General features: G+C 45.7%; 1 protein-coding gene across 2 annotated transcripts in view; it reads left to right on the top strand.

Annotated features, from left to right (window-relative positions):
- Positions 1 to 12,669, top strand: part of LOC106565807 (inositol hexakisphosphate kinase 2) — a 33,332-nt gene extending 20,663 nt beyond the window's left edge. The window contains exons 2-7 of one of the 2 annotated variants that reach the window (XM_014133363.2): positions 4,613 to 4,754; positions 6,984 to 7,381; positions 9,274 to 9,478; positions 9,987 to 10,141; positions 10,519 to 10,694; positions 10,842 to 12,669. In XM_014133363.2, the coding sequence (XP_013988838.1) occupies positions 7,144 to 7,381; positions 9,274 to 9,478; positions 9,987 to 10,141; positions 10,519 to 10,694; positions 10,842 to 11,396 (1,329 nt within the window). In that variant the 5' untranslated portion in view covers positions 4,613 to 4,754; positions 6,984 to 7,143 and the 3' untranslated portion in view covers positions 11,397 to 12,669. Of the gene's footprint in view, positions 1 to 4,612; positions 4,755 to 6,959; positions 7,382 to 9,273; positions 9,479 to 9,986; positions 10,142 to 10,518; positions 10,695 to 10,841 lie in introns of both variants that reach the window. The other variant, XM_014133362.2, reaches the window with a different exon arrangement.
- The last annotated feature ends 832 nt before the right edge of the window (positions 12,670 to 13,501 follow it).

Below are 13,501 nucleotides of genomic sequence, written 5' to 3'. Positions count from 1 at the left end.
ACTTTAACTATACATTCATGTACATACTACCTCAATTGGGCCGAGCTATTTGCATTGTGCAGAAATTGATGAAAAATATGACTTTTTGGGGGGGTTGAATTGTTTTATACTGTTCAATCAGAATGGCAAAAGACCCATTGAAATCACTTAGAATGTATGTGTTGCCACCCTAGGGTCACGCACTACTCATAAAGCAAATGTAGTACTTTTATTATAAAAAAAAACATAAAATAGCTTATTTTTTTTAAGTACTGTGATATGGCCAAAATATATTATATATTATATCGCCCAGCCTTAGTGTGTGTGGGTGGGTGCCGTTATGATGCTGTGGGGGTGGGTGCCATTATGATGCTGTGTGTGTGGGTGCCGTTATGATGCTGTGGGGGTGGGTGCCGTTATGATGCTGTGGGGGTGGGTGCCGTTATGATGCTGTGTGTGTGGGTGCCGTTATGATGCTGTGGGGGTGGGTGCCGTTATGATGCTGTGGGGGTGGGTGCCGTTATGATGCTGTGTGTGGGTGTGGGTGGGTACCGTTATGATGCTGTGTGTGTGGGTGGGTGCTGTTATGATGCTGTGTATGTGGGTGGGTGGGTGGGTGCTGTTATGATGCTGTGTGTGTGGGTGGGTGCCGTTATGATGCTGCGTGTGTGTGTGGGTGGGTGCCGTTATGATGCTGTGTTTGGCATTACTCAGCTCTGACACAGATTGACTCACGTACTGCAGTGGCTTAGATTAGAAGACATTAAGAGGGGGGCTTTGGATGGGCTTGGCTGTTTTGTAGGAATCCAGGGAGGGGTAAATTCCATTTAGAGTCAGTCAATTTAGGAAGAGAATTAACGTTTCTGCTTGCCTGCAGCCTTAGCATGATGCCCTCCGAAGTGGGTCAAATAGGTTGGCATCTCTCATTGGCAACTTGACATAGCCAATGAGAAAGGTCAGTGACCCCCTTCATGCATGCCATGGATAGGTTTTAGAGGATTTGTGTGTGGTGTGTGTGGGCTGTGGGCACATCTGTAGCCAAGGTAATGCAGCTGTGTCCGGATGGCTGAAGTGATCAAATGTCACCCGTTGCACTCTGGTGTCAATGCTGGTATTTATGGACCTGTTACCTCTCATGTGCGTGTAGCTTGTTCGTGTTTATAAACTTGTGCAGAGAATGTTGGTACAGTGCGTGATAAAGCATTCTGAGCCTATTTAGTGTAGTCTGTGTGCATGTTTCTGCATGACTCTGTGCATGTCTGTCTGCGTGTGTGTATGTCTGTCTACGTGTCTAAATGTGTGTTTGTTTGGAGGGAGCTATGTATTAGTCTCTGAATAGCCGGTAGCTCTTTGGTATTTTACAGGGGGCTTACGTGGTGACCTGTAAAGACTTGGTCAGCAGCACACTGATCTGATGTAATCTGGACTGATCCGTCATCTGTCCGTCTGGGGAATAGGCTGACACTGAGGTGAGCCAGCTGAGCCTTCTTCCTGAAACAGCCCAGCAAGAGTGGGAGGAGACAGGTCAGCAGAGGTGTGTTGTGGCGTTTGTCCTTGTGTACAGTCAGTCAGTGGTATTACTTCTGCCTTAAGACGCCTACTACACCTGTAGCCTATCTATTCCATTCTAAATACAGTGCATTCGGAAAGTATTCAGACCCCTTGGCTTTTTCCACATTTTGTTATGTTACAGCCTTATTCTTATATAGATTTATGAGGTGGGGGGTGGAAACAATTGAATCTACACACAATACCCCATAATGACAAAGCAAAAACAGGTTTTTAGGAATGTTTGCAAATATATTAAAAATAAATTCAATTGATTTGAACACGATTTGGAAAGGCACACTGCACACCTGTCTATATAAGGTCCCACAGTTGACGGAACTTGTCAGAGCAAGATCCAAGCCATGAGGTTGAAGGAATTGTCTGTAAAGCTCTGAGACAGGATTGTGTCGAGGCACAGATCTGGGGAAGGGTACCAAAACATTTCTGCGGCATTGAAGGTCCCCATCATTATTAAATAGAAGTTTGGATCCACAGAGACTCTTCCTAGAGCTGGCTGCCCTTCTCGGGGGAGAAGGTCCTTGGTCAGGGAGGTGAGTTCCTCTATGGAGATGGAAGAACCTTCCAGAAAGACAACCATCTCTGCAGCACTCCACCAATCAGGCCTTTATGGTAGTGGCCAGATGGAAGCCATTCCTCAGTAAAAGTCACATCACACCCTGCTTGGAGTTTGCCAAAAGGCACCTAAAGGACTCAGACCATGAAAAACAAGGTTCTCTGGTCTGATGAAACCAAGATTGAACTCTTTGGCCTTAATGCCAAGCGTCACATCTGGAGGAAACCTGGCACCATCCCTACAGTGAAGCATGGTGGTGGAAGCATCATGCTGTGGGGATGTTTTTTAGTGACAGGGACTGGGAGACTAGTCAGAATTGAGGGAAAGATGAACGAGCAAAGTACAGAGAGATCCTTGATGAAAACCTGCTCCACCCCAGTCGGAGCGCTCTGAAGGTTCACCTTCCAACAGGACAACGACCCTTAGCAAACAGCCAAGACAATGCAGGATGGCTTCAGGACACGTCCTTGAGTGGCCCAGCAAGAGCCTGGACTTGAACCCGATTGAACATCTCTGGAGAGACCTGAAAATAGCTGTGCAGCGATGCTCCCCATCCAACCTGACAGAGATGGAGAGGATCTGCAGAGAAGAATGGGAGAAACTCCCCAAATGCAGGTGTACCAAGCTTGTAGCGTCATTCCCAAGAAGACTCTAGGCTGTAATCAATGCCAAAGGTGATTCTACAAAGTACTGAGTGAAGGGTCTGAATACTTATGTAAATGTAATATTTTTAAGTTTGTTTAATTTTTAATCAATTAGCCAAAATTTCTAAACCTTTTATTTGCTTTGTCATTATGGGGTATTGTGTGTAGATTGAGGAGGGGGGGGAAATAAAAATATATATTTTTAGAATAAGGCTGTATCATTAAAAACAAAAGTCAAGGGGTCTGAATACTTTCCGAATGCACTGTATGTTCTAAAGCACTTAAAATATAGGCCTTACACATTCCTAGAAGTAGCTTTACAAATCCAGGATGTTTTGGAGTTAAGCTCAGTTCTGCCTACAGTGCTAGCTTGCTTGTTTACGAGCTACAGCCTTTGTCCATGTGTCCCTTCATAGCCCCAGGCTGCTCTCTGGGTTCACTACAGTAGTTCCTCCCTTCTGTCTGAAGTCACTCAGCACCTACATATTAGCACCACTCCAGTTACTCCTCTGTTCTGCTCTGCCCAACGTGCCAGTACCCCTGGCCTCATGTTAGTATGAAACTAACCTTGCCCACCTCCTGCCCCCTATGAGCACTCCAGCACCACAATGTGCCCACCACCATACTCTAAGACATTCTGTCCGAGGCTCTCTGACATTCCACCACAACCCGACCTCTGTCGTTCCTCATGCAGCCGTGAGAAACTAGCATGGTGACAACCCCAGCTGAACAGCAGACCTGTCAGACTCTCAGTGTCACTGTAGACCAGGAGTATTCAACTCTTACCCTACGAGGTCCGGAGCCTGCAGGTTTTCTGTTCTACCTGGTAATTCATTTCACCCACTTGGTGTCCCAGGTCTAAATCAGTCCCTGATTAAAAAAAAAAAAAAAAATGCAGTGGAACTGGCTTCGAGGTCCAGATATGCGTTTGAGGGCTGTAGACAGATGTTTTTGTCAACTTATTTGTACCTCCATACCATTAGTTTGATAGGACATCCACAACTACTTCAGCATGTCAGTCAGTCACAGCTCCATAGGGTAGAATGTCATCCTGATCCTGTCTAGCTCTGTGGGCTGGAGGCTTCTAATCCATTTTGGGGTCTCCTGAGGATATTTCCCTCAAAAACCATTGAGTCCATTGTTGTGCCCCTCCCTTAAAGTCTTGCAAGTCTCTTCAAAGTTCAGGCCAAAGTCAACATGTCTGCAGTGCTGGCAATGACCATTGGAGTGAGAATGTTATTTGCCAGTAGGTCAGACATTATTGGCAAGACGTGTCATTTGGGGCTGTGTGTGTGTGTGTGTGTGTGTGTGTGTGTGTGTGTGTGTGTGTGTGTGTGATGTGTGTGTGTGTGTGTGTGTTCTATGGAGACTGTGTGGAGGTGAAAAGGACCACTTCCCTGAGCTCTGTGCTCCTATTGTCAGCAGATCGCTGTGTCTTTGTCTCTCTGGAACACACGACAGGAACACTCAGGGCATTAAACAATCTACCTCACTAACGGCCCCATGCCGCGCTACTGCTCTTCAGCAAGTCCACTAGCATCTCTCTCACGCTCTCTCTCTCGCTCTCTCTGACATTCTTGTGCCCCTCCCTAAAGTCTTGCAAGTGTCTGCAAAGTCTAGGCCAAAGTCAGCATGTCTGCTGGCAATAGGCTACCGTTGGCATGGATATTGACCAATGTTCAGGTCAGAGATGATTGGTCAAGCGACAAAGCCAGAGCAGTGTCAGTGTATTGCTTCTTTAGTGTTGTATAATGTGGTTGTGTGTTGCCTACCTGACAGTCCCTTTGTGCCTTGTGCTGTCAACCTGTGTTTGTCTGTGTGTTTTAGTTCCTGTTTTTTTTCCATTTCCCCCATTTCTTCCCTGTAGTTTTCCAGGATGCTGGATTAGAGATATTACTGTGGGGATTGCTGCTACTGCCTGTGATCTGAGGAGAACCAGCCAGTGTCTATCCCCTCCTCTGCTACTGGGCCAGGCACGCGGGCACACACACCCTACTGGCAATTCCACGGTAACAGAATTACACTTTGACACGTTTTCACTTTTAAAATGTATGCCAAACAAAACCATTTTTTCCAAAGTTGAACAAACCATGCAACTTTATGCACAGTCTCACTGCTTTTAACAATTTCCACAGAAAATTTTACAAAAACTCATTTAGTGGAAGAACTTTAATGGAATTACAATAAAATCTTATTCAGGTTTTTATGTGACCAAAAACTCTGTTAAATATCTGCTCCGAATGAAGATTGAAATGTCTGCTGAAAGACTGGGAAGTCAGCTATGACGTGGCACCTTAGCTTAGAAAACATCTATTTTGGTTATTGAACTACAGTAAGTGAAGTGGATTTACACCTTGTAACAGAATTATGGTAATGCGATTACATCGTGGGTCCCTGGTCTGTACTACACAGAAAAGCATAATTATGTTTGTCATTCTCCTCATGTTTCACAAGTTTGGTCATCACAGTGCAGCATAGCAGAGTACAATACAGAACAGTGGTGTACATGGCAGTACAGTACATTACAATGGCTTGATGTTAACATTACAATGTACTGTACTGCTGCATTGTATAAGACTACTCTATTGTGCTCTACTCACTGTACTGCACTGTGCTATCCAAACTTGTGAAACATACATCTATGATAGGTTCAGATTTGGTCCGTCTGTGGACGTTAACATCAAGGCCATGGTGGACTGACCAACTTTCAACTACTTTTGGACGTCGGTGTCGGTCGGTGTCGGTCGGTGCTGATGCTCACAGTAAATGGAAAGAGAGGGGACTCATGGTTAGGTGTCTGTAAGAGCTGGGAGAGGTGACATTTAACTGGAGAGAGAGACAGACGGAGAGGGGGAGGGGTTGCTGAACATAACAGTATGAAAGAGGGAGAACTGTAGAAGACCCAACTGTGGTTTGACTATTATGATTTCCCATTGTATCCAATTCAGTTGCAGTAATTCCCTTTAATATATTTTTTGGTAAGAGTTTGAATTAATCATTCATAAACAAAATGGATATAGTAATTTTAACTCATTGCTAGGTCTACCATTACTTGATACTTCTATGACTTAATTTCACAAAAATATAGACTCTTAGCTTTCATTTGACACGCAATTTGGTATGCTCCAATGAACTTCACATGTTGGTGCTCATGGGTCCTTTTCCATGGAATGCCTGTCCTGTTGTGACTGGCAATTCTGTGAATGAGGAGTTGGTATGTTCTCCCTTCTTGAAACAGATTAGCCTAGGCTACCACGAAGGGAAGGATTAGTGTCCACCCTGCAGCTCAGGAAACACAATCACTCCCTGTTCTCTCGCTATTCACTGACTCTTTCTGCTGTACAGGGCCCTGCTCCCAGTCAGCATGTTTTGCCTAGCTAGTAGTTATAGGCAATGTTGGCAGTTTATCGTCAGAGGAATCTGGAAGACAACAAACACTGTTTTATTATGTTTTATGTTGCCCTTGAGACTACCCTTACCTTAACTGACACCATTATTTGTACCAGACTGCTGTTTGTTCTATAATCAACATTATGTGGCTCAATGTTATTTGTCATAATGCAAACCATTTGTTACTGTGTTTACCAGTGTGTTTGTGACATATTTGACTGTCTTTGCAAATGTCAAATGGCTGTATGTGGTGCTAGACTGTATGTGGGCACTGGGTCGGCATTATTTGACCACCAGTCTCACCCTCTCAGCCGTTGGTCTGAATGAGAAAATGCAGCTTGTTGAGTGAGGTTGTTAAAAGGCTTCTGTCATACAGCGGAGTTCAGCTCTGCCTTCATCCCTCCCCCCTCTCTCTGCTTCTTTCCTTTTTTCTCTCTCCCCTCCCCCAATCCCCTTCCATCCCTCTTTGTTTGCTTGCTCTCTTCCCTCAATGGGTACCACCCAACAACTTGCTTGTGATTGGTGGAAGTGGGCTGAGTGGGCGGGTCTGTTTTTGTGCTTGTGAGTTTTTTACCAGTCCGAGCGAGCGCAGGCTGTCAGTGTCAGAAGGGTTTCAGTGGGCAGCAGGCGAGACTTTCAGTCAGGCTGTGTCTCACTCAGACCACACTCTGCAGAACAGACCTTCATTTTCAACCTCAGGACACAAAGGACGTGCTGTTCCTACACCTCTCTGCCTACTTTCTAAGGCCAGGAGGAAAAACGGGATTTAAGATTGACCAACGCTGAGCTGATATTTCTCTTTCTCTCTCTCTTCCTCCTTCCAGTCACTCTTTGTTTTCGTCTTGCAGAATCCTCCTGCACAGAGGAGAGATCAGGAAAGGAGGGATCAAAATAAACATCAACAGAGTCTGCGTGGGTGGTCGTCCGACAGCCCTGCTGCGCAGTGTCCCTGAGGAGGGAGGCTAATGTGCGTGGCGTCACTGTGCTCCGGATCAGGGTCAGTGGAGAATGAGTCCGGCCGTGGAGGCTCAGACCATGCAGGCCAAGCAGCAGCAAACGCAGCATCAGCTACAACACTATCTGGAGAAAGGAGTCCCGCTTGAGCCCTTCATGCACCAGGTGGGGGGCCACTGCTGCGTGCTGCGTTTTGGAGAGCAGACCATTTGCAAGCCCCTCATCCCCCAAGAGCACCAGTTCTACAAGAGCCTACCCAGCGCCATGAGGAAGTTCACCCCCCAGTACCGAGGTAAGACTGTACCCCCTAACCTCTACCACACTTCCACTGCCATCTACTGTGTGTGACTGGGCTGTCTGTCTCTTTTGACCATATCCCATTCCCACTCTCGCTATTTCCTGATTGGTATGGAATGTGATTGGAAAATAGGTTAGCTTATTATTGCAGGTGCTTGCATTTTTTTCTATGCACTTTTCCTTGTTCACGGTCCATGTTAGTGCATGGTTTTATGGTGTAGGGTGTTTTTAGGGAGTCGAACGGTGTCCCTTCACAGATGGATCAGGTGGGTTCTGTCAATTCTCTAAGGCCCAGGTTAGGACTTTGCAGCCAGCCAGGATGCTGTGCGGTAGGCGGTGCTGTTGGATCTGGCCACAGGAGGGCGCTGTAGCAGTGGAGCACCACCAGGGTGTGCTGTCCTGTGTGTAGAAGCATTGGAGGTAAGTCACAGACAGGTAGGAGATGTGTTTCTCTGCCCAGAGAGCATGCAGAGCAGGTAGAATGCAGTATAGTACGCATGAAGACCGGTTTAGTGTGTGTGCGCACACAGAGAGAAATTCTTTCTAACATTTTCAGAAATAATTCAGCAAGGAGAGGGTTAAATCCATCATACAATGACATCAGTATCTAAGTCTTGAGGTTCAGAAGGCAGGGTCCTAACGTCCACCATATCTTGTTAACTCTCACTGTTTACCACCAGTGCTGCGTCTCCCCTCCGCTGTTTAGCCCTTTAACAGTGGGTTATCTAACACTACGGGTCACTGCAGCTGTTTGTCTTTAGTACCTGACAGACAAGTGAAAGGTAAACCTGTGTGTGTAAACCAGGGGCTTTCTACCTCCTTTTAAATATTCTAAAACAAGGCTGTGGCTTGATACTCAGTTGCTTTGGATCTCATATACTCACACCACAAAATGTGTTCTGATCCTATAGGAGCCAATGAATCCTAGACTTTATCTCACTTTTTCATCTTCAACTGTTTTCGATTTGCGCTACTGTACCCTTCCATGTCAATTTGCAGCTGTTGTGTTCTATGCATCCCACCCCCAGAGGGGAATCATCCCCACAGAGAGATTGGGTGGCTGGGTGAGGGAGTTGGGGGGGTTTTGAATGGGGCCGGGTGGGGGATGTCTAATGAGGGATGGGCAGAATGACGTCAGAGTGACTGAGGGATTGAAATAGGCTTTGAGTTCATCCGTCTGGTCCATCTACAGACACTATGTATGTTGCTGTGCTGTTCTCTCACTGTACAACTTGTTGTAAGGCAATATGCATAGGTTTACATGATTTGTGGTTTTTGGTACTCTTGTGTTGGTGACAGTGTGTTTTAAGATGTTTGATTTATTTACTGTGTAATAATATTACTGCTATAATGGTTGGAGAAACCAGCTCAAATCACTTCAAATAAATCCGATTTTTAACTGCATCTGCTTGAGCCTTGTGTGGTTTCTGTTTCAGTGACTTTCCTTTTCTGCATGAGTGGTAATATACTGTGTGTGTGTTTACACAACAACATCATGTTCACAAATATATACAAGATTTCCATAATGTCACAGCCTCTATTTGTTGTCTCCATGCCCCATATCACCCTCTGCTTCTCTCTCTGTGTCTCTGTGGAGTTGGGAGATCTGTATCTCTGTTTGTTATAAAGTTGTTTGTCCAGATCCTTTGATCAGGTTGAGAGAAGCCAGGGCAGAGGCTCTGTAAGTAAAAAAATGTTTTTAAAAAAATGCTGGAGAGCAAAAATAGTTGGGGGTAAGACTCCAAATACTTCGCAGTTCCTTGTTTGCTGCTGAGAAATGAAAATAGTGTTTCATCCAGAGACAGTCAAAAGAACCATTGCTGTTTCTATGAGGTTGATATCTTACGAGTTTGTCTTCTTCCTTTCCCCTCTCTCTCTCTCTCTCAGGTGTGGTATCTGTGGGTTTTGAAGAGGATGAGGAGGGCAACCTGTGTCTCATAGCGTACCCCCTGCACAGTGACTCTGGGGTTGGGCACCTGGAGAATATAGATCTGTCGGTCAACAGCGAGCCATATAGCAAGATGCTGCACTGGGGCAACAAGCAGCTGTCTGCCCGGAGTCTGCTGGACTCACACGAAGACAAGGACAAGAGGTGAGACGAGACAGATTGAAACGCTGTTACGGAGACTTACTGTGACACTGATGAAGAGACATGCAGGGCACCAGAGTTGGTGATCGTTATGGTGAACACACGCAATCACTAACACATAACTGACAGACACACACTAACACAGAAAGCACTCTGAAATACAAGCAGGCAGGACCCATCTGATGTGAGTAGATGATGGTGTGGCCAGGCTGGGGTTAGTTAGAGCCAGATGGTTATGGAACAGAGCCCTGATCGCCAGGCCAGGAGGGGCAGAGCACAAGGGGAAGGGTAAAGGGTAGGGAAGCGACAGGACAGTCGAAGTTGATGCAATCTGACCAAGCATACATACACTTATAATATGCCGATCTTTGTCATGTACCTTCCATATAACATTACCTGACACCTATGTTGAGACACATTGTATCAAAGGTTCTAGAACGTAAACTTAATGGTACAATAGGGAGACTCCCTCCCTGCTCTCCACCCCTCCTGACTCCCCTCTCTCCCCCAGTCATAAGCATGAGGAGGAGGAGCTGGAGTGGCTGCAGCAGGAGGAGGTGCCTCTAGAAGGCAGCAACGCCATCCAACACAACCCCTGGAGACTCCAACTCCAACAGAAACACCTGCAGAGGATGAAGGAGAACGCCAAGCACCGCAACCAGTACAGTATCCTTTCATTACCACAACTACTCTAAACATCAGGCCATCCAGCCCCTACCTGCAGGGGTTTTCCATGTACTGTACCTGATCTTATTACTGTGTGCTACTGCCTATTTCTTCACGCTGCAGAATTTTGTGCCCAATGTAGCCTCACAATCTTACATATAATGTACTTGTGACATCTTTGTGTTTGTAAGTGAAGTAGATTGATGTGAGGAAAAGCTAAAGATGGATTTGTGTCGGGTCCATCTGATGAATTAGTGTCCGCTGAGAGGGAGTCAGGTCTTCCTACTACATTAGTGGAGAGTTGTCTCCAACCAGGTCCATTAGAACATGTGATTCTCCTGTGGCCAAAGGCTCCTTGACTCAGGACCCCTTCCTAGGATTCATCCTGCTGGAGAACCTGACGTGGCGACACACGGTTCCGTGTGTGCTGGACCTGAAGATGGGCACGCGGCAGCACGGTGACAACGTGTCCGAGGAGAAGAAGGTCATGCAAATCCGCAAGTGCCAGCAAAGCACCTCTGCCTCCATCGGAGTACGCCTCTGTGGCATGCAGGTGGGCACAATGTTAACTTGTGTGTTATTGATGGGGATGGGGCAGAATTGAAGAGCCTGACATGATCTATTGGGGAGGCATTTGCTTAGTTTTAGTTCAGAAGAAAAATGAATTTCTGAACCCCTCCATCTCCTACCTCTTTCTCAGGTATACCAGTCAGACTCGGGTCAGCTCATGTTCATGGATAAATACATTGGGCGTAAACTGACCCTGTCGGGCTTTAAGGAAGCCTTGTTCCAGTTCTTCCATGACGGGCGGCGTCTGCGGCGTGAGCTGCTCTCCCCGGTGCTGCGGAGGCTCAGGGAGATGCAGGCAGCCCTGGAGAGCTGTGAGTCCTACCGCTTCTATTCCTCCTCCCTACTGATCATCTATGACGGCGAGCCGCCCTGCACACACGCACACAGGGCCCCCGAGGACGGTCTGTCTGAGGAGGAAGTGGAAGAGGATGAAGATGAAGAGGCAGGTGCGTTTGGGTTTCCCCGCAGTAGTAGTGGTAGCGCTGGCGGTGGGTGCCTGGCAGCCCGATCTGATACAGGCCCTGACCCGGCAGTGGACGTGAGGATGATTGACTTTGCCCACACCACCTGCCCCGACTTTGTGGAGGACAGTGTGGTGCACGAGGGCCAGGACAGTGGCTACATCTTTGGTCTGCAGAACCTCATCGCCATCATCTCCAAGCTGGAGGACCACAGCACAGACTAAAACAGTCTCCCTTCTCTCTTTTGTACTCATGGAAGAAACATCACACTGGACTACAGAGGCTGGCCTTAGGGGCATGCTGAACATTGCTGTAGCCTGTTTTCCACAAGGTCCTTGTTTCTGTTCTTGGTGCTTCTTTTGGGTGTTGTTTTTTGTGTCCGTGGGGGATGAAAAGGGCCCTGATGGTTCATGTTTAAAGAGACATTTGCGATCTTCAGTTTAGTTAACTCAGTGAGTTGTCACCCTTATCTGCTTACTCTTTTACAAACTTGGTTATTTTACCCAGTATAAGGAAGTCAATGACCGCAAGCACGGATTTCAACAGTTCCTGCTGCCTTATATACACACAAACACATGCACTGATGTTGATGTGTGCTACTGATGGGGCAGATTTGAGAAAGAAAAAGAGAGAAACTGCTGTACCTGTGTGAAATTAAAGTTGCTAAGGGAAAACATCTTCCATTTTTCTACTATACCAGTTTATTTTGCCATCCCGTTCCCTTTGGATTCAAAGGAGAGACTGCAGTATATTCAGATAGCTATTAGATTACATAGAGGCCTTTTACAGGTAACTGCCCAAATCAAGGAAACACCAACATAAAGTGTCTTTATGGGCCACCACGAGCCAGAACAGCTTCAATGCGCCTTGGCATAGATTCTACTCTATTGGAGGGATGCGACACTATTCTTCCACAATAAATTCCATAATTTGTTTTTTTATTGATGGTGGTGTAAAACGCTGTCTCATGTGCTGCTCCGGAATCTCCTATAAGTGTTCAGTTGGGTTGAAATCTGGTGACTGAGACACACACACAAAAGAAAAAAATTCTACTAAAATACACACACACACCCTATACACCCCCTGTGCTCCTTTGCAACCCCTCTTTCAAAGTCACTGAGATCTCTTCTAGCCATGGTAGCCAAACTAGTGGGCAACTGGGCATTTTCATACATGACCCTAAGCATGATGGGATGTTAATTGCTTAATTAACTCAGGAAGCACACCTGTGTGGAAGCACCTGCTTTCAATATACTTCGTATCCCTCATTTACACAAGTGTTTCCTTTATTTAGTCAGGTACCTGTAAATCTATTTATTTGACATGTTTCTTAAACTAAAACATGTAAAAAAGAAAGTGAATGGAGATAGACTACATTCCATGTTATTAATCTGATTATTAATTAATATTGTTGTTTTATGTTCAGATACCTCCTATCTTATATCTGTCTTGTCCACATTTTGTTGGAGAAATAAAACAATTTTTGGTTGTGGCAAATGCTCTGCTCTCTAATTCTATCCCTTTGTGTGCTAATACTGTGTTATACAGTGATGTCGGGCTTCATCTCACTAAATCCAGACAACAGCCAGCAATGGGTTGAGTGCCTAAGGGGTGTAACGGTAAGTGACATTTTACAGAAGAGTAAAACAACTTGTATTGCTAGTGTTTTCTGCTTCTACAGTAAAACAGCCATCTTGCTGGAATCCACTGTTGGTGAAACTGCCACATCAGTTTGGTATATTACAACAACAAAGAAGTTACTTCAAACAACAAACACTTACTTCCCTCGTACATCATTGCACGCCCGATAGAACACCATAATATGTACTGCAATACTTTTTTTTAAATCACAGCGCTGCCAGTCGCTCCTCTGTTTCAACAAAAGAATAAAGACGTAGGGGACGAACAGTGGTGCCGTTTCACCTTATGCTGATTTCGGCTTTAACCCCCATAAGTTTAAAAAAATTAATTGATTGAAATGTCACTTGTGTCTTTTTGGAACCAATGAAATCTACTAATTTACTCCAACACATTTACTGTAAAACGTACTCCCTTTTGACACACCAAATCCAATTGGTTGTAATGGCTCTTCATGTTTTTACATGGAAAACTAGTGTAACCCCTGATTTATAATAGAAAGCTGGCAATGCTCTTAGTTTACATTTATTTGATGGAGGGGAAAGGTTGTGTGGGTGAGTGAGGACTGGGAATGCCTCAAAGTGCCAGCACATTTATGAAAGATTTAATCCAGGATTAGTTTGGAGAACTGCAGCTCCATAATGTCCATCATGATGCAGTCCCACCACCACCTGCTTGGTCAGGGGGAAAG

The sequence above is a fragment of the Salmo salar genome, chromosome ssa12, assembly GCF_905237065.1.
Source record: "Salmo salar chromosome ssa12, Ssal_v3.1, whole genome shotgun sequence".
NCBI lineage: Eukaryota > Metazoa > Chordata > Actinopteri > Salmoniformes > Salmonidae > Salmo > Salmo salar.
Note: the sequence above shows the minus strand (reverse complement) of the source record. Positions and strands in the feature narration are given on the sequence as shown.